At 31.3% G+C, this 23,744-nt stretch overlaps 4 protein-coding genes across 7 annotated transcripts in view; 2 read left to right on the forward strand and 2 right to left on the reverse strand.

The window, feature by feature from the left end:
* Nucleotides 1-27: 27 nt before the first annotated feature.
* LOC105457886 (pre-mRNA-splicing factor CWC25 homolog) lies at nt 28-2,880 on the reverse strand. Its single transcript, XM_011702813.1, has 6 exons — nt 2,449-2,880; nt 2,004-2,343; nt 1,559-1,719; nt 854-1,474; nt 348-610; nt 28-257 (listed from the first exon to the last, which is right to left on the reverse strand). Exons 1-6 carry the CDS (start codon nt 2,464-2,466, stop codon nt 143-145), a joined length of 1,518 nt encoding a protein of 505 aa, XP_011701115.1. The 5' UTR covers nt 2,467-2,880; the 3' UTR covers nt 28-142.
* A 1,116-nt stretch (nt 2,881-3,996) lies between these two features.
* LOC105457891 (secreted acidic protein 1A-like) lies at nt 3,997-4,682 on the reverse strand. The gene is given in 3 exon segments (XM_011702819.1): nt 3,997-4,344; nt 4,347-4,456; nt 4,556-4,682. Coding segments are annotated over 3 exon segments (249 nt in total). The 5' UTR covers nt 4,665-4,682; the 3' UTR covers nt 3,997-4,314.
* Nucleotides 4,660-23,744, forward strand: part of LOC105457889 — a 47,078-nt gene continuing 27,993 nt past the window's right edge. Inside the window, exons 1-2 of one of the 3 annotated variants that reach the window (XM_011702817.1) lie at nt 9,060-9,727; nt 12,934-13,583. In XM_011702817.1, the coding sequence (XP_011701119.1) occupies nt 13,374-13,583 (210 nt within the window). In that variant the 5' untranslated portion in view covers nt 9,060-9,727; nt 12,934-13,373. Of the gene's footprint in view, nt 4,716-9,059; nt 9,728-12,567; nt 13,584-23,744 lie in introns of those variants that run through there. The other 2 variants (XM_011702818.1, XM_011702816.1) reach the window with 2 other exon arrangements.
* Nucleotides 14,613-16,457, forward strand: LOC105457888. 2 transcript variants are annotated; one of them, XM_011702815.1, is made up of 3 exons: nt 14,613-14,868; nt 15,193-15,877; nt 15,947-16,457. In XM_011702815.1, exons 2-3 carry the CDS (start codon nt 15,199-15,201, stop codon nt 16,303-16,305), a joined length of 1,038 nt encoding a protein of 345 aa, XP_011701117.1. In that variant the 5' UTR covers nt 14,613-14,868; nt 15,193-15,198; the 3' UTR covers nt 16,306-16,457. The 2 variants fall into 2 exon arrangements, with proteins under 2 accessions (XP_011701117.1, XP_011701116.1); XM_011702814.1 differs by having other exon boundaries at nt 15,193-16,457.

Below are 23,744 nucleotides of genomic sequence, written 5' to 3' on the forward strand. Positions count from 1 at the left end.
TCCGACGAAAACTTAATGCAAAGCTCCTATTCCCTTAGGCAATAATATATTTCAATAATGTATTTTTACATTTTTGTAGAATTTTCATGTATGAAAACTCCAGTACTGTGCAAATGTACAAAGTACATGTGATTGGAGATAATCATCTTTTAGCGAAATTTGTATCCATCGCTCGTCCGGAACGTTGTATATTGTTAATGTTGGCTTTGATTCTAGACGCGACGGTACCCACTTCTGTCGCGACGACCAATTGTTTTCTACAACAAGCATTCAGTATTGATTTTATTTCATTTCGCGAAAAGAAAATATATAAAATGTACATTTGAATGTGAAATATGTCTAATTACCTGATAAAGTCCTTATTGTACGATTTATCGCTATTCTGTTCTTCCTTCTTCTCTTGCTCGCGGTATATTTTCACGTTTTTCTCTCTTTCTTTATCGCGCCACACTGCGTTTGCCATCATCTCTTTTCGCCGTTGCTCCTTCTCCTCCTCGGTAAGACCTGACCTTGCCTTCGACCTATATCTCTCTTCTTTTCTATCCTTAAATCTAATGTGATCAGTATTGGAAGTTGATTTGTTGGCTGAGGTTCTTTCGCTATTAGATATCTGTAAAATCGAATATTTTAATTTAATTTTTTTGTACTCTAAATTGACAAAAATAAGATGTTTTTATTTTCAAATATATATTTACAAAATTGATTGAAAATATATTGAAAAATCATATTTCTTCTAAAATAATGCAAAAGCGTATTTTAATACAAGGTTTTAAAATATATCTTATTTAACTTTACTTTTTTACTTATAAAATTGATTCTGTATCTTTAAAAAATTAAAAGCTTTCTCACTCACCGTTGCATCGCTTTGTTTGTCCATTGAATATCTTCTTTTATCATTGTATCTATTTCTCGAGTCATCTCTATGATAATTACTGTCATATCGTCGTCGTTTGTCGTTCTTATTATACTCCTCTCTTTCCTCTCTGTGTCTTTTGCTGCTCTCATATTTCGGATTTCTTTCTTCACTCACTTTTCTTTTTCTATCTTCTTTCTTGATTTCGTCTATTTTTGTATCATTTCTCGAATATTTCCTGTCATATTCCTTTTTATTATCTTCCTTCTCACGTTTAGTGATACTCTTCCTACTATTACTATCACTACTGTCATCGTCACTATCAGTTGTACCTTTCTTTTGTTTCTTTCGTCTTTTGTGGTGTTTCTTTTTAATAGAAGTGTCATCATTGCTGCTATCCGTTTCGCTGTCGGAATCACGATAACGCTTCTTTGACTTTTTCGCTCGCTTATGTTTTATTTTTTTCATCGATTTCAGCAAGTCTTTTTCACTGATATTATCCTTCAATTGTTTATATTTAGTGGCTAATAACATATCCAATTTGGCCTCATCCTCGCTACTATCCTTCTTTTCTTTCTTTTTCTTCTTTTCACTTTTACTTTTGGATGATTGTTGCTCCAGCTATGAATTATGCACAAGTATAAATAAATGTCCGATATAAACAAAACACAAAAAATAAATAAATATATCAGCATATCCATTTACCAATTCCTTGAGTTGCTTTAGTTTAACAGGATTTTTCAACAGCTGATTCCTACTTTCCATTTCTTTCTTCTTTATCGCGTATAGAGGATCTTCTTGTATTTTTCTAGCCAGATCGACTTGTTCGTTACCAGAGAAAAATCGCAGCGAGGGTGGGATGCATTCTAATATCAAATAAAAAATATATTAAATACATATTATCAAGAGACAGGTTGTACCTCGGTTATATATTTACTTAGAATATAAAAATATAGAACATATATACATATATATCCACATATGTACACACCTATATATGGAAAGTGTCTTAATATTCGAGAAAATCAAAATTTTCAAAATCAATTTTCTACGAAAAAATTTTACAACACTTTCTTTGTCTGTTTTTACATAAATAATCCAGTTGTACCGCGAATTATGCTCTATCTTGTATATACAAATATATATTTACCATATTCAACGTGGTTTTTTGGCATTCTATTCAGCTCTACATCTTTCTCCGTCTGTTGCATTTGCTCAAAAGCCTTATCGACTGGTCTGCCTAACAAGTACTCCTCCCTGTTGATCATTTCATTTGGCCCTTTATACATCCAGTCTAATTTCTTATCGTCCTTCTTCTCTATTACACCCTGTTCGACAGCATATTTTTTCAAGTCTTCCAAATCTTTCTCCATTTCGATCTCTTTCTTCAACTCGGCTATCCTTCTAGTCTCTTGAACATTCTGCTGCTCCGCCTTCCTCACTTTCTCCATATTCTTCATAGTAGATGGATGCCATGACTTTTTCAAATTCTATAACGAAGAGTTTTATGTGTAGTGATTTAAAAAATATATAGCAAACTCCACGTTTGACTTTTTTTGTGTCGTTTTAATCTTAAAAAATATAAACAAACTTACCAAATCTCCGCCTCCCATTTTGTTGTGTTTACAGTAAAGCGAATGCTCGATAAAATGTTCGCAGCAGAACTGTTGTTAATATTAATACATGGTTACAATTGTTAAAAAAAATGTTTATCACTTTTGAGTACGATCACGTTAGATCTTTCCTATCTTCTTGATCAAGTGCTTATATATAACCTGTATTTTCTCCACTATTTCTCCTTAATTAACTGGAATATATACTGATTCTTCGAATTCTTCTCTCTTATCTCATTGGGTTTCGTTTTTGTTGTGTTGCTCCACCGGATGGTGGATTTGCGCCTTCAACCTCTCCTCGACTCGAGGTTATATGACGCTCTTCTGAAATCTGACTTCTCTCACTAAATTTTTTGTAGGTTAATAATGGTTTTGTAGGTTAAGAAATCGGAGAGACTACGGAGGCACCACTCGGAACAGCTGTAAACTATATACGTGTATATGTAGGATATGGTGTGTGTGTGTATATATATATATATAAAATTGATATATGGAAAATTTTTTAAATTAGTTGGTCCATTGGAAAAACTTTAAACATCGGTCATTACAAATGACTGTGATCAATTGCAAAGTGTTTAAACTGGAGTAATTGGAGTATGAGACATTCCCGTTGAATTTTGCTGAACGCGGCTATTGTTTCGGAATTATTATTATATATATGCATATAATGTTGAAAAAAAAGTTATTAATATATAATACATATAATATTAGCACTAGCATAAAAAATATTAAAATATAATATTAAAATTAATATTATGTACATAAATATCAATACATAATGTTAAAATTCTTATAGATATGGCATTATTATTAGTATAATAAAATTAATATTAAAATAAAATTTTTATTGATTTTTATTATTTAAGTTTTTTCAGGATAAATTCGAGATCGGTATAATAAATTACATTAAAAAATTGGAGATTAAATGTGTATGTAACATTGAACATTGAAATTTATCGCCAAAAAGGATAATATCGACATCTATCGATAGAATTATACATTTCGACAGATTTTTCTCTTATAAAATATTTTTGAGTAAATCAGTAAAAAAATTTTTAATGACGACGCCGCCCTTAGAAGATTAAAGAAATGCAAATGTATTAAATAAATCATACATTTGCTTCTGTCAGTTGCGTTTTGATTTTTGCATGATCATATAACTTTGATAATTATGCGCGATTGTGGAACACAAAAATTATTTTTTTATTCCTTAAGTTACATTTTAATAAAAATCCAATCTAAATAAAAGTGATTGAAAATATTTCGAGAATAGATTAAATAATGTTTATTCATTATATTCACTCCATATTACAATAAACACAAAGTGCAATTATCACTTGCATCGATTGCATCTACCAGAAAGTTTTTGAAGACTTTCTGTTGCGAAAAAGTTATACTAAACTGTTTTATTTTTTTTTAAATAAACAAAAACAAAAATTAAATAATTTAATAAACATTAAAATAAACATATAATTTAATTAAATATTATTATATTTTAATTAAATATTATTATATTTTACATTTATATTATTACCCTCAAATTATTTTTTGTATTTTTCATTCAAATTAATAAATTCGGTTTTTTTCGTCAATCGAGACATATAATTAGTGCTCCTTGTCCGGATATTCCGGATGCGCCACGCCACATTCGCCGCGCGTCTTCGACATCAACTCTCATTGATCTCCGGAGTCCAGGAGCGCGTTTGCGCGCGTCGACCACCAAGCGGCCGTACAACAATTGTACGCGCCACGGCCAATGAGGGGTCGCGATTTTCTGGTTGCGTTGAGGTCTCGTGGCCGCCCGCTGTCGCCGGTGTCGCGATCCACCGTTGTTTTCTTTCATAAAATTCACCTCCTAGTCCGGTGCGAGCGCCGTTGAGTTGATGGTAGACATTGCTACCGTCGTCGTCGTCATCATCGCCGTCGTTGTCGTCTTTGTTGACGCCGCCACTATCGCCGCCGTTGCTGTCATCGTCACTGTCGTCTCTCGTTGCTATCGAGATCGCCAGAGAAGCCCGTCGTCACGATCCCGGCCGTCGACGCTCACCCGTCACCGCAGCAACAGCGGTGAAAGCAGTCCTTACCCTCTCTCTCTCTTTCTCTCTCTCTCCCTTCCTTCTTCTACTCCTCTCGCCCCTACCTTTCTTTCTCTCGCCACTATGATTCCATACTCCACGTGTTTGTCTTTCGGGGGCCATCGTGACACCCGCCACTGGGTAATCATGTATGACGAAATCAATTCCTACTCGGTGAGTCGTTTAAATATCACGCAAGTACAAGCACCCGAAAATACATCCGCAGATACCTTATTTACGTTCACGTTTTTAAAGGTACTTTTACCTAAACCTATGCTCGAAACGAATATATTGTATGTATATATGTTTGTGTTTTCGGTTTTTGACAAATAATTCAACTTGGAGAAATCGAAGGTTATTGAACTGTTTGCTTATATTTGTATATATGTATACGTATATGTGAAGTATTAAAAAGAAAGGTCTAAGATTTAAAGAATATTTAACGCATCAAACTGAAAAGTCTTTGAGAAAAAATTAATAAGAAAAAGATAGCAAATGGTAGAAATCCATTTTGATAAGCTTTGGATATATATATTGTAATGTAAATGAAAATTAGAGAAAAGTTTTTTTTTTACAAATGTCTTTACATATATTAAAAAAGTAAAATATCTTCGAAAAATCAATTTTTATATTTCCAAGGGTATATAAAAACGATAAGAGATACGCAAAAATGTTTTAAATTAAATTTTTTGTGTTTCAAAGATACTATAATTGCATGCAAGATTTTTGAAAATACAATTTTCAAAATACTCGGATTATTTACTATTGTTTTTAAAATTTTCGAAATATTTTTATAATCAAATTAAAGCTTACTTAAAGATAAATCGCCGTATTTACTGCAATTGTTTTAATCATATGACACGTTATATTCAAATATCTGACACAAACTTGTTTCTTCTTGAAATACATTAAGCATTAAAATCTAATTGTAATAGTTATATCTGTTATATCAAAAGACACGGTAGTGTCTCACGTCAAATTTACATGCACTAAAATTTGTAGAACAGCAACGAGATACCTTATATTCATGCAAGCCGCCAAGATAAATAATTTTCACATTTTTATATCTCAGCAACAGCTAAACCAACTGAATAATTCTAATTAATCTCAATTGATAGTTGGGATTTAAATTATAGAAAAAATATCTTTAATTTTTCTCTCCGTTTTGTATAAGCGATAATATCGTAACGCCAAGTTCAAACATGTAAATTTTGAAAAACGCCCTTGTCAGACAAATTTTCGTAATTTTCCTACTTTTGACAGCAGAGAACAATATTAGGCGTTAACAGTGATTGATAGGCGGTAACAGTTGATTGCAACGCTCGATTTTTGACAGATATTTTTTTTTATTTTGACGTCACATCCGAATAGCGGAGTGATTGCATTTGCTATTCAGATATACAATAAACGATATCTACGTTTCACGGTTTTTTTTTTAACCAATGTCTGATGTTGCACTTTCTCGAGCTGCTTCTGGTTTTTATATTCGATTCCGCTGACTATGTTTCGCAGGTCACATGTGATTCATGTGAAACATTATTTTCAATTGAAATTTCCATACTTCGAAATTTCTTTCCGTTGAACTTTATGACATTTCGTAGTGATATTTTATCAATTATATCATTTCACGACCGTGACAGGCGTGACATGCAAACAAAAAAAATCACGCGAAATAGTTTCTGTTCCGCTGTCAGCTCGCTATGATTAAAAATATCTCTTTTTAACCGGCTCGCGTGCCACGTGCTCTTATGTTATGCTCGTTGCACTTCGTCTGTCAAACACTAGGGCCCATAACTTCTTACAATGTATCGGTTGTAAGAACGGTTTGACAGAACGAGAACGATAACTGAAAGATGAACGACTTCTTAAGAATTAACGAAGACGAAAGACACAGACATACGCGCGTTTTTTTTTCTTTATTCGCTTCTCGCGTGCTATTGGTGTTCGTTCGTGAGCATGCGTAAGACTTTGTAAATCCCGCTAAATTTAAGTGCGTAATAAATGCTGTTTATTAAAATTATCAAATAAATCTAGTTTTATTAAGGAATCTAATCGCTATAATTGTGTCACAGAAAAAGATAAAATACGATCTACCGATCGCTTATGCTTCTCGAACACTTAATAAAGCGAAAAGTAATTATGATACCACAGAAAAGAAACTCTTAGCTATTGTGTATTGGGTAATTTTTTTTTTGCTGTGCTTATATGTTTAAAGATATGCAAAATAATCACTGATCATAAATCTTGACTTTTTTAAAAAATTATCTATTTAATGCGACGATAAGTAAAATTGGAGGAATATAAATATGAAATTTTAAAAAAGGAAAAAATAATATATAATATAACGCAGATTCTCTTACTTAAATATCATATATTGATTCTATAAACTGAAACTTCAAACAATAATAAAAATCTTAATTATGGTTTATTCTTACACGTATGAAATGACTCGTTGTGAAAAACAGATAATATAATTCTACCAACTTTGAATAATATAAAAGGATTATTAGTAAAGAAATTTCTTCTCCAAAAATTAAAATTACTTTAAATCTGATAAAAACAAAAAATATAAGACTCTAGAAAATATTGATACAGAATTGTAGAAAAAGGAAATGCTCAAATGAAATAAATCTTATTACGCGTAAAAATGAAAAGAGCACCTATAAATTTAAAGATACTGTATTTAACTGTATTTAATTAAATTAAAAATAAAATAAATTAAAGCGTTTATCATTCATTTAAATGAGTTATAAGAACCATCAAATATAAGCCGAACATTTGAAGTTTTCAATCAAAATCAAAATAGTTGAGCAATTCATTTCTAATACTTGTGTGCTGTAATGTTTTTATTTAATATATACTTCATGAAGGGATAAAGATATCTCCGTGAATTAATGGTTGACTGAAAATTACGTTTATACTCTATATTTGTAGAAACATGATAAAAAAATTTAATAATAAGAAAAATTTCTTATAAATTCAGATTATTTTACTTAAAAATATTCAAAGGAAAATCCAGAATGCTAAGGAATTTACGGAACAATTTCATTTAGTACAATATCTTTTTAATAATTATAATTTTATGTTATATGCTTATAAATATATAATATTATTTATTAATACGTAATTGTTTTTTTATTGATAAATAACTTTTCTTATAAATTTTCAAATTATATATATATATATAAATATCATAGTAATCATTAATCTATTAGTTTCTGTTATTTACACGTTGTGTATAATTATCAATATGATTAAATAGTTAATTGGTAAAAGAAGCACTAATAGAATGAATCTATCGTCCTTGTACTGTGATGTTGGTACGCTATGAGTTATAAAAAATTGATAAGAATATTGTATTTTAAAGGAAAAATTTTCTAAATTATGGAACGTTTTGCTGAGCTTTTTTAAGCTGAATCAGAATTGATTATATGAATCGATTGCTCTGGAGTTACGTGTCATCGTTATATATGTAATATGTATTTTTTAATATATAAATATGTTCATAACTTATATTGTGAACAATATAATATTCTAGTATAAACATTTCGTTGATTTCTTCAAAAGATTTTATTTGTTACAATTATATTTGTTTATTATGGCTCTCTCCCTCTTCTCCTCTTTCTTTCTCTCTCTTTCTATATATACAATATATATATATATATATATATATATATATATATATATAAGAAATGTAAATTATGTCACGGCACTTTATTTCTAAGCATTTTCTTATTTCTAACATAAATTTTCTAAAGCACCACTCGCAATTGAAATCCTTTTAAACGTTGTATTTTCTAAAGCACTACTCGCGAAGGGCGAAATCCCTTTAAATGTTGTATAAACGGTGGCATTACCGTCGCTTTCATGCAAAATCTCTGTAGGACGTTCGCGGAAGAACGTGTTTTCACCTGCAGCCTCTACAGCGAGAAAAACGCAACATGCGAATTCGCTCCAGGGAAATGAGCTGTTGGCATCAGGGTGCGCCTGCCTAGCTGTCTATCCATATGTAAATGCCGTGCGTAGTACATCGCGCACATTTGCCCTACGTCGTGTTTCACGAGAGAGGGAGAGTAGGGAGAGATCTGTTATTGATCCTTTCTCCTCGCGCGCCGGCTACCCTCCCTTTCTATACGACGGCGATGGCAGAACGTCGTTCAACCAGCTTTTCGCGGCAAGAGCTCGCAGCGTAGTGAGAGCCTCTCTCGTCGGAAGCCTTTGTCGTATACCTATTGACGACGGACGGGCGGCTCGGCTCGGCTCGGCGGCTGAGGGAGAGATCGCCCGTCGGCCCCGTCGGCCCCGTCGCCGGGAAGTAACGTGGCTGCGCGCCGCGGCGAACAGGGCCAAAGCACAGGGCACGGAGACAGCCGAGCGCGACCGAGGTCGCGAGCGTCGACCGAGTGAGTCTCTCTCGCTCTCTCTCTCCCTCTCCCTCTCTGTTTCTCTCTCTCTCTTTTTTCCTTTCTCTCCCTCTCTCTCTCTACTCAGCGCGCTCGGGTCCAGTACTCCAGTACTAAAGTACTTCAGTGTGTGCACAGCGGCCGGCCGGCGTGCATAGTCGTTGATAGTGGTGTTCGCGTTCTTGGGAACCGCGAGCGCTTTCCGCGCGCGAAATCGTGCTCATCTGCTCTTCGTGCTTATTTTTATCGATGTCCGTACGAAGCGAGAGCTAAATTGAACGATCACAGGCGACCGCCGTCTTTGTGCTCCGAACGGCGCCGGGCCCCAGTGGCCCGGTGGCTCTCGGCTTTCTCGCTTGTCAGTTCGGACTCCGCGGGGAAGCATGCGATTATGGAGCTTGCAGGCTCATCCCGGGGACGAGCCGGCTGCGACGTCTGCACGGGCGTTACCCTTCGACGACGGCAGTTTGCCTCGCGTAATAATCGTCGCAAGTCGCACGACCAAAGTCAGTACTTCCTCGAATCAGCGAAGGTATATTCTCGAGAAAAAGGGAGAGGAAGCAAGAGACAGAACACAAGAGAGAGACAAAGAGAGAGAGAGAAGGAGAGAAGTACACAAAGCGTCATCGTATCGAAGGGTCAAGCTGTGCCAAGATAGCATTTATTAACGAGGCGGCAGATTAAAAATCCTGGGCCGAGAGCTCCGGCAAAAAAAAAAAGTCAAGAAGCATACTGATTTTGATTGTCATATGAGATCGATTGAGAAGAATTCCTAAATTCTTGGTTAGCACACGGAGTATCCGTAGATATCGTTCTTTGATAATTTGCAAATTGCGCTACAATCATGTTTATGCAGGGCGTAGTTATGGGTGCTATAGTGGGAGTTAATCGTGGACAGAGGAAGAAAGGAAAAGAGTATAAGAGGGAGATAGATAAATATAGTGAGAAGGAGGGGAGAAATAGGAGGGAACGAAGGAAGGAGGAGAGAAAAGCGCGAGAATGGAGAGGGAGGAAGGAGAGGGAAAAAGAGAACGGGAGGGAGAGAGAGAGAGAGTGAGAGAGAGAAGGAGACGAACTAGAAGTTTACTATAATCGGTTTCTAACGACCTCGTGAAAGATATGTTTAGGAAATGATAGGACTCCAAGGATACAACTCAAATGAATAGTGACGAAGACGAAACAATTCGTAATGATACAAATTAAAACCCATCAATATAAAAAAAAAAAAAAACGCCACGTTGTGTCGTTTTAATGGGCTAATGCAAAATAGTTATACGCTATGGAGTGCCTCGTGTACAGGGTGATTCGGAACGAGTGTAACAAACTTTGATCACAGATTGTTTGTGAAATCATTCTCACAATTACAGTAAAAAATGTCATATGAGCACAGATTCGAGTCTCAATACTTAGGTATAGTTACATGAGTTACAAAATTTCGCTGCTGTCATAATAAAATCACATTTATTATAAAACTAAAATTAACATTTGCATATCCCCCACTTTTGTTTCGTTTCTGAAAGGTTACTTCGTATCAAGCGTGTGTGTGATTTCACTATGATGCCAAAATTAAAAAATTATATAAGTATCGAGAACAGGACTTATGCTTATAATGATTTTTTTTTTCTTATTCAGAATGCCTTAAACAGTCTGTCAAAATTCGTTACTCTTCTTCCGAATCATCTCTATACATATTAAATTTTATAATACGTATTAAATTTTAATAATCTCCAGTGAGGATTTTTAAATGTTTAGGAAATTACTATAGTACACTGTACAGTACACTATACATACATATGATTGTATGCTATCACACGATACAACTTCACAAATCTAATTCATTATACACGCGCACGCTTACACACATACACACACTATGCATACGATATCATGCGTTTGTAACTCATAATTATTTATTATATATACGCGCATGTATATATTTTCATACATGAATTGTAAACTGTAAGCAGATATTATCAGCAGTTATAAAAAAAGATATACATAATTATAAATTATGTTGTCTTAATTTAAAAATAATTGTCGAAGTCAATAATATTATTTAAAAATAACAATTATGAGTTATAAATACGCGGTCTATCGTGTCTATTGTGAATTATATTCAACTATTATTATCAGCACATTAGATCGAACGTGAACGGAACAATAATTTTTCATATGAATTGTGACATTGGCTCTACCTGGTTTTGTCGTCAGTTCTCTATCTATTATTATGCTAAGTTCGAAATTCTATGCGATCTTACTATTTTTGATAAGATAACGAATAACAAGCAATCCCAGTATTCTGTAATAAAGGAGAAATAAAAGTATGGGATAAACAGCATACTCCCTATGTTGCCAATCTTAATTATGATATTAAAAATTTTCCTCATCTTGTAAAACAGTAATTTCAAACATAAAAGCATTCTTTCAACAAATTGTAAGAAATAATTTTATTCGCATTATTAATGCCGATTATTCCTTTCTACAGCATGATATTCGCGTAATAACTGGAATCTTCATGATTGAAATATTAACGGTTGCCTTCTTTCGCTCTGTTCCTTTCTTTTTTCCTCTCCACTCTCTGTCTCTCTGCCTCTCTTGAAAATCATTAAAAATTGCGAAACTTTAATCTGTTCTTACTAGAAAAGATGCATACAAAATCCTTAGAAATAGTTTTCTTATTGGATACCAAGATATTTTTTTTTACACGTTTGTTTTTTTTATTAGATTTGTGTGAATGCAGGTTTTGATATGTTTATTATAATTTTGACATTTAATTTAATAATTGAATACTAAATATTGAATACTTTTTTGTTATAGTTTTCATGTATATTTTATTATTTTAATTTGTTAATTATTATTAATTAATATTTTTAATTAATTATTCGTTAAACTTACTGTGCTATCTGTTGCAACTTTCCTTACTAAATATTTTGTTACGTATTTTATTTCACACAAAAAAAGAATAAATTTGTTTTTTTCTCATCTTCTCTTTTCGTGAGTAAACTGATGTTATTTCTCAGGCTTTTTGTTATTATTTAATTTAATGGAGATTTGATCGTATTAACATTATATCAGACTATACTTTTGATTGAGTAGTGCTTCTTGCGCAGAGAACGTAGTAATAGAGAAGCAATAGGATTGCAATCACCTCTCTCATCATGCATTATTTCTAACAAAAGATGGAAATGACTGGTTATCATTTATTTCACTTTTTACACACGGCATGTATTGCTGTATGCAAAAGCCATTAATCTTTCTCTTATGTCTCTACATTATTCTAAGAATTTATATATATTAACCGGTTATCACACTTGCATAATTTTTTTTTATATTAGAGGTATCGGAATATAACGACAATTTATTATATTCATATTAAAAAAAAAAGATGCGAATAGTCGTGGAAAATTTATTATTTATTGAGGAGTAGTATAATTATTCTCATAATCTTCCATTTGTGTATTAGATTTTCAATATCATCGTTTCAATTAAAAGATATAGCTTGGATAAAATGTGTATTAATTATGACGATCTAAATAGAAGTTTTATATATAAACGGTTTTTTTAAAACTGTTTTAGGTAAAAAAGTGGTTAGTAAAAAAAAAAAGGTTAGTAAAAAAAAACAGAAGTATATGAAGATTATAAAGAATATAGTAACTCTTATATCAAATGGATAATAATTTGTTTTAACATGGAATTTTATATACTATCATGAAATATCAAAGATTTTCTATCAAAGAAAACCGCGAATACTTATTTTGTGAAGTAGTGAAGAGTCAATCAAATTGGGCACAATAAGCATTCGTTGTAATCTCTAGCTTTTAAAATCTTAGAATGCATCGCATTATTGTACACAGAATAGCATTACTTTCCGGTTCCTCTAATATATCACATTTTTCAAACTTGTACGATATTCTAAAAGTTTTAGGCTCCAAGTGATATATATTATACTCTACTCTTTTCTCTTGTTTTTTGTTTCTCGCTTCCTGTAGTATTCGCAATTTCTCGAGTTACATTGCTCGACCTTCTATGATCTTTGCATCAACTCCATCGCGTAGGTGACACGCACTTGCCGGCGTGGCGTTGTGTTGAGAGTGCGAATTTCTGTGGAGTAAAAAAAAAAGTAGATGCGGTAGGCGGCGGTTGACAGCTCGGCGAGTTTGACGGGAATTGGGGAGTACAAAAGTGTGCGTACAAGCGTGCATCGGAGGGGGGCGCAATGACGCGAGGAAGAAACGTATTATGAGGAGAAGATGAAGAGGAAAGGATAGAGAGATATTTGGCGAAGTAAAAGTAGAAAAAAAAGAGTGCGAGCGTAAGCGGCAGATACGCGAAACTGGCGGCCCAAGCACGTGACAGCGGCTCCCGTGGGTCTCGGACCCGCCGCCGAGCCAATGGTGGGTCGCTCTCCAGCCGGGGCAGCACCACGGAGATGCAATGCGGTCTGTGCGCGGTCGTCGCTGGTCTGTTCCGCCGGGCTATGTGTATCGCAGGCAGTCGCCGCGGCTCCGGAGAGTCCTGTTATCAGGAGCTGGCCACGGATATGCAGGAGCGACGGCACTCGCAGGTGGAAGACGCGGAAATCGAGCCCGTTAAAGCAAGCGAAATCGCGAAGAGAGTGAAAAACGGTCAAGCGGAAGAGGTGAGATTAGACACAATTGTTCCTAAAAATAATTGGCTTGTGTCATGTTCGAGAAGATCATGAGAGAGAAAGAGAGAGAGATCGTAGAAATTTTAATGTATTTAAAAAAAAAATTAACACGCGTCCAGTTCAAAAGCTATGATAGTTCAACGAACGCGCGTCGTTTAACAGAATTTAAACGCCATAAGTTAAATGCCATTTAAGATTAAGTGCCATAATATTGAAGCTAGCAATTTAATTTTGACCACACTAAAAAAAAAGAAGAAATGAATATGTATTACATCACTTTGATATTTCTATTTCACAATTTATCTCGAGTATTAATTTGCTGTAATATCGTGCTCGGCGTTAAAATTGAGACACTTTGTGAATCTTTATATAATCTTTATATAATCTCATTTACATATGTATACAAGGCGTCTAATAAGTAGCTCACCTCTCGTGGACACGGATTAAACTGAATAGAAAAATTGTCTATCGTTTTACGAGTGTCGCAATAATTAATAAGAAATTAATTAATAAAGATATGCGAATGAGTCTGTATATATCTACATGATTCAGCGAGGTATTGCAGGAGCGCGTGTTTAACGTACAACCGCGAATGGTACGTAACGCTGGATTCTCCTTTGCCGCTGAATTGCGGATGCATGTTTAATCACAGACCTTTATTAATTAATTTCTATTTAATTATTGCGAAAATCAATAGTAGATTTATCTATTTGACCCGCTCTATGTGCTCACAACAAGACGTTACACCTATTATTATTGAAGAAAGAACTAGAATAAAGAATAAAATTTTGTGCGTTAAATATTCTTAAAATTATAATATATTTAATATAAAACATCTAAAAGATATTAATAGCAATTTATTTTTGTGCAATAAAACGTATCTTAATAATTAGATTATATACTTAACATTTTTCAACTTTTAATTTCAAGCTAAATAAAAAAATACAAATGTTTAATTTGTTAGCATTATATTATAATAAAACGTACATTAAAACTATTTAATATTATACTTACCTATAGTACAACAATTTTTTCAATAAACTTTTCTTAGAACATATATTAATATATGTTCTAAGAAAAAAGCATGTTAAATTGATAGTTGCATATATCAAAGCTTCTTAATTTTTCGCGATTCTGATTGGTTTTCTCATTGCGTTTTACTTCGCGAGCAATTGTTATCATGACATTGCTGTCATTTTGACAGTTGTGCGTAACAAGAGGTTAATAGCATATTGTAATATAATACAATATAATCCAATATAATACATTTAAACAAGTAAGTAGAAAGTAAAGAATAAAAAGCGCGCGCAAAGCGCGCGTCTGTGATGTCTGGTAATGATAAAATACGCGTAAACGGAATTCTAATCTAATCCGTTGACCGAGTGGATCTTATTATGCGGTTATAATTAATGAAACGAAGATATTTGATCCGCATGTTGGAAATTGTCAGTTATAAAATTAGAAATGTATAAATTATCAGTCACTTGTTAAAATAAAATAAATACGTATAAATTGCGATCGTCAAAGAATATGAAGTGAACAAATGTCTTCCTATATCGAATTCCTACAGCGGACTGATTTTATTTATCTCCTGTTGTAGTATAAAATGGCGACTGAAATTACCGACTGGAATTACATTATTTTGCCCTCGATCAACAGTAAGATAGAAGCAGAAATAATACTGCAGATTGATGCCTCCTTGCCAGACGATCAAAAACTGCCTATATTATATCAAGCAGGAGCAGCAGCTCAGCATAAATTGATAAAACAGAATGCACTGGTATGGGCTTATAATAGGTTTGCAGATGAAAATGCTAGAAAGTTATTTGTAAATGGTGTTGCTGGCATACTAGATCTTGGGTTGGTAAGAAAAGCTGGTGATGTCTCGGATGGGGATTGGAGAGCTACAAACGTAACAGAGTCATTTACTGCAGACATTATTAAAAATATTGCCAGTTTGGTGACTGTTAACGAGATGAAGAAGGGATTAACTATAGCTGTAGCAACTAAAGTCAATTATTGGCTAATAAATCACCATATAGGACAAGGAACTGTGGCAGGCTATGTTAAGAAAGTTATGGATATTTTTTTCGATGGAATGCAAGTATCAGATCAAATGATTACTGCTGTTCATAGTTTGGGCCATTTCACCAGCACTCTTGGAGTTCTATCTGCCGTTGGAATGAAGAACATCCGAAATTCAGTCGCCATAACTCATGTAGAAGGAGCTTTAGTTTCATTAGCCGATATCAAACTTAGATTCGAATCATTACCTGCTGGTACAGGTAGACTCAAAATTGCATATGAATCAGCTAAGCGTCTTATGCGAAGCTTTTATGCTCAATACTGTCCAGGTGTGGATGACTTTAAAAACCTACCAAAAATTAGGAAAAACATATTAGAAAATCCAGCTAGATATCATATAGAGGCATCATACTTGACCGGAGCGGCTAGAGCTGATTATCAGGACATTGATAATGAAAAATATCTCGGTAGACTTGGGACATTCATATTAACACTTCACAAGAATTCAACCCTTGCTAAGTCCCCCTATATGTCACAATCAAGAGTACAGAATTACCTTGATTATGATGCTAACTTTAAGCAGCTACTGATAAGACTTCAGCAGCGACATGCTGCTGCACAAATAGAGGCAGTCGCTGTTGCACCTGAAGAAATCTTGAAGCGGTTGCGTGACAAATTCAGAGCTTAAATACATTATTTAGTTTTCCATTTATAATTGTGTTTATAAATATTACTCGTATAGTTGTGTTAATGATTTTTCAACAGTAATTCAATTTCAATTTTTTTTTATTCATTTAGAAAATTTTGATAAAATAATAACAAACCACCGAAAACGTAAAATAATCAAGAAAAATCCCAAAATATTGACAATTGATATTATCATACTGTGTTTTATATATATAAACTAAATATAATAATTAAGTTTATTTTGATTTGTATTTCCCTTTGTTATGTATCCTTTACCTTAACGAGCACATCAAGTGTTAATTTATTCTTAGACTTGTGCGCATTGTGTATTGATGTTTTAGTTTTTGTTGAGCATGTGATAATCACAACATTTTTGTGCTGCATTGCAACAACACCTATGCAACAGCTATAAGAAGTAAGAAAAATAAAAAGTTCGCTGTAAGAATCCGATATAGGAAGACATTTGCTCATTTCATATTTCTTGACGACGATCGCAATTTATACATATTTATTTTAACAAGTGACTTATTATTTATACATTTTTTATTTTATAATTGATAATTTCCAACATGCGGATCAAATATCTTCGTTTCATTAATTATGGCGCATAATAAGATTTATCCGGTTGGCCAACGGGTTTAAGAATGTATTCAAGAAATACGCACTCCTTAATCACCGTGTAAACTTCACGCGTATTTTATCATTAATTATATCACTGAAAATGATTTGAAGTTAGCCGGAACTTTGTAATATATTAATATGTAAATTATATCAATTTAAATTATTTTATTCATTTTATGTAATTTGACTAATTTGCGCACCTCTCACCGCGCATAACTCCCATAGCTTTTTATTTGTTAATTTTTGTGATTTTAATCGTTAGAAGCTCTGATTAACTTATATACTTATTTAAAAGTTTATTACCTCAGTTTTTATGAGATTAGTAGAGAAACTGATTTTTCCATGAAAGAAAAAGACCGGAAATGGACAGAGTTGAGATAAAAAAGATGCAATAAAATAAAATATGCAACAGTAAATTATGCAATACATAATTTAAAATAATATAATACTGCCCAACAATTTATAAAAATCACACACAATACTTTGTGCGCTTGTATGTGTGCGTGCATGTAATTTACATATATATGTATATGTATATGTATAAAGAAATGTCTGATATAAAATTATTTAATTTGTTTAATCAATCTAAATTATTTAATTTATAATACATTATAATATTTAAGATAATATTGACTTTAAATATACTGAAAGTTTGATGTGCTTCACAATAAGATATAATTTAAAATAATTTCTTATTGATGGTGCCAGAATATACAATTCGCATAGGATATAACGTTTTTTTACATTTATAAAATTATTATAGAAGACATTATAAAATATAAAAGAAAATAATATATAAATTTATTTACATATTAATATGTTATAAATAAATAAATTACGTAATATCAATGGTGCATTAAATGGTCATTACAAGAATTAACTTAAATTAAAATTTTTTAAACTCTTATTACACCTTATGCCTTTGTAACATTTATTTTCAACAAATGTGCATGGTATAATGTATCGTATAACATACAACAAAATGAATAATGCTATGAATGTTGGTACAGCATAAGAGAATTGTACTCATTATGTTAACAAACTAAACATGTTAACAAACTAAATTGTATTTTTATTTTATTTCAAAAGTAGGATTTACTGTACTTTACTTAAGTAGGGTGAACTATATAGAAAATCAATACTCTGAGAAAGCAGCGGCAAATGAAGACCGATTTCTCGAACAATAGAACTGTCAATTTGTAAACACGAGAATTCAGAATGAGTTGTTACTTCATGCAGATGTTCTACGATTGGTTCCGTGATTATAATCATTTGTAAAGGTATGATGGGTAAAATAAACACATTTTGACCTAAACGATATGGAACCTTTTTTATGCATGTTTTCTTGTAGTTTTTGATATGCTGAATCATTTGCAAATAATAATTTATAACGAGCTTTTTTAAACACATAGTCTCACACACACACACACACAAACGCACGCACACGCGCGCACACACACACATGGGATCTGATAACCGGCACATCCACGTCGTTGATCCTGGATCATACTAACAATAAGAGCGGAATAGTTTAGGACAGATTGGGTGATGTTAGATTAGACTGGGTAAGATTAGATGATACTAGGTTAAATAAAAATAGAAAGGCGATAGAAAGAGGAAAAAGCTAAGAAAAAGAAAGTGCTATATATTCTTGAGTTTTTGTTCGATTTCGACGAAGTTATGGTACTTTGAACGTAATTTTTAACATTTTCTCATGTCAGTTTGAAAATAACATTTGCAATCTCATCATGTCAGTTTGAAAATAATATTTGCAAATGATTCATCTAAAATTGTATAAGAAAACACGCATAAAAAAAGATACCATCGCTTAAGTCAAAATTTGATTATTTTATTCACCGTCCTTTATTATTGTCTATTAAAGTTGATATTGAGTTTAAATCGGTGATCTTTATTATTTTATACTTATATTTATTTTACTGGTGCCATGGGAGTGTTATATTCACGGATGCGAGAAATGCGCGTGTAGATTATTAAATGTAACATTACTATACATATGATAGCAATATGTCCAAAGAGCAACGGCAATATAAATATATTTTATGTTTGGAATAAAATATGAAATTTTTATTTATGAAGTTCTTTATGTATTCTTTGAGTTTTCCTTGTATAAAGAAAAATTATATACTTTCAAAATCCGAAATATGATTTTTAAAAAGGGAGGTAATCTTTAAATTTTGAAAACCTTTTTATTCAAAACAAAATTACGTTAATTTATAAAATTTATTATAAAATTATTTATAAAATTTATTATAAAATTATTATAAAATGTCACTATTAGGATAGAACAATTTTTTTTTCTAAATAAAATCTTTTTGGCAAACACATCTGTTTGGCAGGTGATTGTCAAAACAAGAAGAATAAGTGAGACACTATGTGTACATGTTATGTAACCTGAAAACTACATAATTAGTATATCATAAAGTATATATACCTTACAAAATTTTATTTAATTTAAGATTGTCTTTGTTCTATTATCGCGTCAAATAAAGAATATATTGATAAGAATATATAAAGCTATATTAATAGAAATGATCTATATATTCTTTTATATAATATAGTTTATTTTTTATTTCTAATGCAAAATGCACAGTTAACAAAAGATAATGTCCACTACAAATGTATAATTGTCATACATCAAACACGTTTAAACTATTGAAATGCAAAAATTATTTATTGGATAGATTTAGATTGTATAGAATTAATTATACATATAATAATTGAGTTTTCAAGGAATAATTTTTATTTTATGAAAATCTCTATTTTAAATATTTACCGAAGTATTTTTTATGCATTGTTTTCTGTTTAACACGATATACTGTATAAAATTTAAGACATAAAATGATTTATTTATCTATATTTCATCGATTTTATCGAAAGTATAATAAAGATGTGTTTGAGTGAAAAAATGAAATAATAATTTTCAAAAATGTGTCTTTTAATAACGAGAAATAAAAGATTTGCATTATACATTGTATTAAATATGTAAACATTTTCTATGCATATTTATAAAGAAAGAAATAAATTTGCACACATTTTTAAAAATTTTATGTTTTTAGAAAACAAAAACTTGTTGAATTAGTTAAAATAAGAAAACATGCTTTAGTTTTTTTATTCAATATATGTTATATTCAATTACGCGAGTCTTATGGGGATCGTCCTTCTCAAATATTTCATAGATATCCGATGTACATATTCATTCAAGATAAGGAACTAATAAAAATAGTTTTTTAATAATTCGCCTGCATACATCACCTTCTGCGAGATATTTAAAATTAGACCTAAGGTCAGATGTTGGTAGCTGTCGTCATCAACGTTCCTGACCTAGACTCGCTCGAGTGTAAACATTCGACACGTTCATAGAATGAGAAAGATGCGAATAGAAAGAAAAGAAGAAAACTCGATTTATTATTCAATTAAATCGGTTCATGTCCATGCGACTGTCGATAACGTACAAAAAATCAAAACAATGAACGTAAACCGATAATACATTTAAAACTCGATTATCGCGATTTTACATACACAAGCTGAAACTCACGATACTCAATGTTAACGATAAAATATAAAAAAAAAATTTTGATTGTTATGTCAAATGAATCTTTGTATAATATTTACATAAAAATCTCAAGTTATTTATTTATCATTAAATCTATAAGTACAGTTAGAAACATTACATTATATATTTGAAAAAGTTATCGATTTTTCTATTATATTATAATAATTATTACTTTTATTATTAGATTTCCAAGCTTTGACGAAAACAAAAAATTGATTTAAATTAAAATTTGATATTAAACCATCTTTATATTATATATATCGTTGGCGCGTGTCTACGATACACTTCATACGAAGTATTGACATCTCGATGCACGTCGCATATTCTGACGTCACAATAGCCCGTAATTATATATATTTTTATATTGCTATTATTATCATCGGCATGTATAACAAAATAATGATCTCTAGATAAATGAAATTACGTTTCGAAGTAATTTTAACATCATTTTAATCATTACATGCAGGATTATAAAGGAAAAATATAATATCTGAAAGCGAATTTATGTCTGACAATGAAAGCACCTACTTACTATGCAACCTGAGTACGCAAATTCTTAAACATTTGATTTGTCAAACTTTAAAGCAATTTTAATTAAAAATTCCTCATTTGAAAAATTATGATATCGACATTTTGATAATAAGATTAATAAGATATTTTGCATTTATGTATAATTCGAGAAACAGTTTAATAGAGATATTAATTTATAATATTAATTTCATATTTATTTAATCACTTTACTCTCACGCGGTTACAGTAATCGATACTGATGCATTTATAATGATTTAAAATTTTCATCTCTGTATTTTAGAACAAAAAGTTAGCAAAAAATTCTGCTGTATTGATTTTTTATTAATAATTTTTGAGAAATTGAGGTGCTAATGTAACATGAAGTCAGTAATCCCATCGTTGATACTAAATTTTTGTGTGGGAACAATAAATTTATAGCTAGAGCAATAAATCAGCAATAAATTAGTATTTAATTGTGCCACATATTCGAGCCAGTTTTTAATGACGCCAGATTCACAGAATTTATTTTTTTATAGTAAATATCTATTCACAGTTCTTTCTCTTTTATTAGATGATTTGTAAATGGTTGATTTTTGTTTAATTTTCTACATAAATTGCATAGGTGCGCATAAATGCGGGAATGTGTTCATTCGTGTGCATTCATATGCATATATATGTGTGCGCACGTGCATATGCGAACGTTCGTACGTCGTTTGCATACGCAAGTGCATACGTGCGTACGTGTGCGCATGCGTATATTTTCCTGCACTAGACAAAAAGTAAAACTTTAGAGCCATATGGTTTTAAAGAGAATATTTTTATACAAAAATTTTGATAGAGCTGTTAAAATCATATAGAACGATATTACCTTTATTCTTTAAAAATGAAATAAATTTATTAAATATTTCATATTTCGTTTAGTTCGTGCGGACTTTATCATAAGTAATTCAGTGACACATGGTTCGAAGTTCTAAGGTCAAGAAGTAAAATAAATAAATAATATTCCTTTTTGCTTCTCTCTCTTTTCACATTTTATTTTATTTCAACTTTGGCTGTCACATATGTTTAAAGTGACATTCTTAGACACGCTTTACAAAATGCAATTCCAATTTTTAAATATAAACGTAAAATATTTACCAGCATATGCAGGAGAGATATCTCTGCGCTCTAATATATTAATGCACTGTTTTATTTCATCCGTTATGGTCTGTCTTTCACGATAAATTATGTATTTTAAATACCCTCAAAGAAAGGAATCTAGAGGTGTGAGATCCGGTGACCTTAATGACTAAATTATAGGATCTCCCCTGTCAATATACCGCTCTGGAACGTGCTATTTAAAGTCGACTTCTGTGAGACAAAGATTATGGTTCTAACATGACGATGCATCTGTATCATTATGAGATCGTATAGGATACAATAAATGTGGCCTTCTGTAATGCTAACGTTATAATAAGCATTATCATTATACATCGAAGTCAATTATTACTTGCTTTTACTTTTATTTACTAAAACTGAAATACTAACTCGAGCCTTAACTGAGATGATCTTTTTCACAATCAATATTAACTTAATAACGGACAGTTTAAGATTTATTAACATATTAGTATTAAATTTATTATTATTATTAATTTAATTAATAATAATAATATAATAATGTGCTAGTTACAGTAAAAAAACTGTGTGTAATGTTGTAATCGAGTAATAATCGACGGATAGAAGTATAATGATATCGTTTATAACTCACAAAATTAATATTTGTCCCACAATTTATCTGATGATCAAAATTATTACATTTATTTTGTGTTATATACTTATCAAATATAACAACAAATATAAATGCACATTTGTTTTAAGATATATCTCAATTGCTAAATAACATGTATGTAAGAATTATATTAAAGGAAAGGAATTATATTAGTATATAAAATTTGAAGTATATGTTTCAAGAAATGTGAAATATTTTCATAATGCAAACATAAGTACGTTAAAGTATGTTATTTAGTGCTTTTACAATATCTATACCGCTATCTACGCGCTTGTTTCCGGAATTGTTATCGCATAGTGATAAATAAAATGTTTGAAAATATGAAAATGACTTCAGATATTAACGAAGAATATATATAAACGACTACTTTTTCTTTCCTTTCGATTTTGTCATCAAAATCGAAAGAATATAAATGAATTTTACTTAATTAATTTAATAGTAAACAACACACACCCACACACATATTAAATAAAAATTTAAATATACAGCCTTGATCATAAATATAAAGCTCCCACAAATTGTAAACATTCTATATCTAATGAAAAGTAAATTAAAAAAGTTTTATTGAAAAATAAAATAATATTTATTTTTATAAGAATTTTAATATTTCGTTAATTCTTTTTTAATTTTTATTACTACATTTTCTAAGAAAATGCAATAATTAAGCTTCATATTTATGACAAAGGCAATATATAAATATATATATATATATATATATATGTATATATATCTTACTAATAATTCTCATCTTAAGATATATGTATAATAAAATTCCCTCTGTTCCCTCTATTTTGATTTATGTAAAATCACCCCAAATTGAAAAATGTCATTTCAGAATATGTAATATTTGCAAGCACATATCAAAACAAAGCTCCAGTATCATTAATCTCGACATATATCTCAATAACCAAATCGTGAAAACAGATTTTTCAAAACGTATGCTATAAATTTTGTTGGCAGAATGTCA

Source organism: Wasmannia auropunctata, unplaced genomic scaffold (genome assembly GCF_000956235.1).
Source record: "Wasmannia auropunctata unplaced genomic scaffold, wasmannia.A_1.0 LD334880.1, whole genome shotgun sequence".
Lineage (NCBI taxonomy): Eukaryota > Metazoa > Arthropoda > Insecta > Hymenoptera > Formicidae > Wasmannia > Wasmannia auropunctata.

Bases quoted from the DNA above. Each gene is read 5' to 3' on its own strand.
- LOC105457888 (XM_011702814.1), top strand. From the start codon at position 15,199: ATGGCGACTGAAATTACCGACTGGAATTACATTATTTTGCCCTCGATC.
- LOC105457886 (XM_011702813.1), bottom strand. The intron at 1,720-2,003 runs GTAAATATATAT...ATTTGATATTAG, and splicing joins AAAAAACCACGTTGAATATG to AATGCATCCCACCCTCGCTG. The intron at 611-853 runs GTGAGTGAGAAA...TCGATTTTACAG, and splicing joins ACAAACAAAGCGATGCAACG to ATATCTAATAGCGAAAGAAC.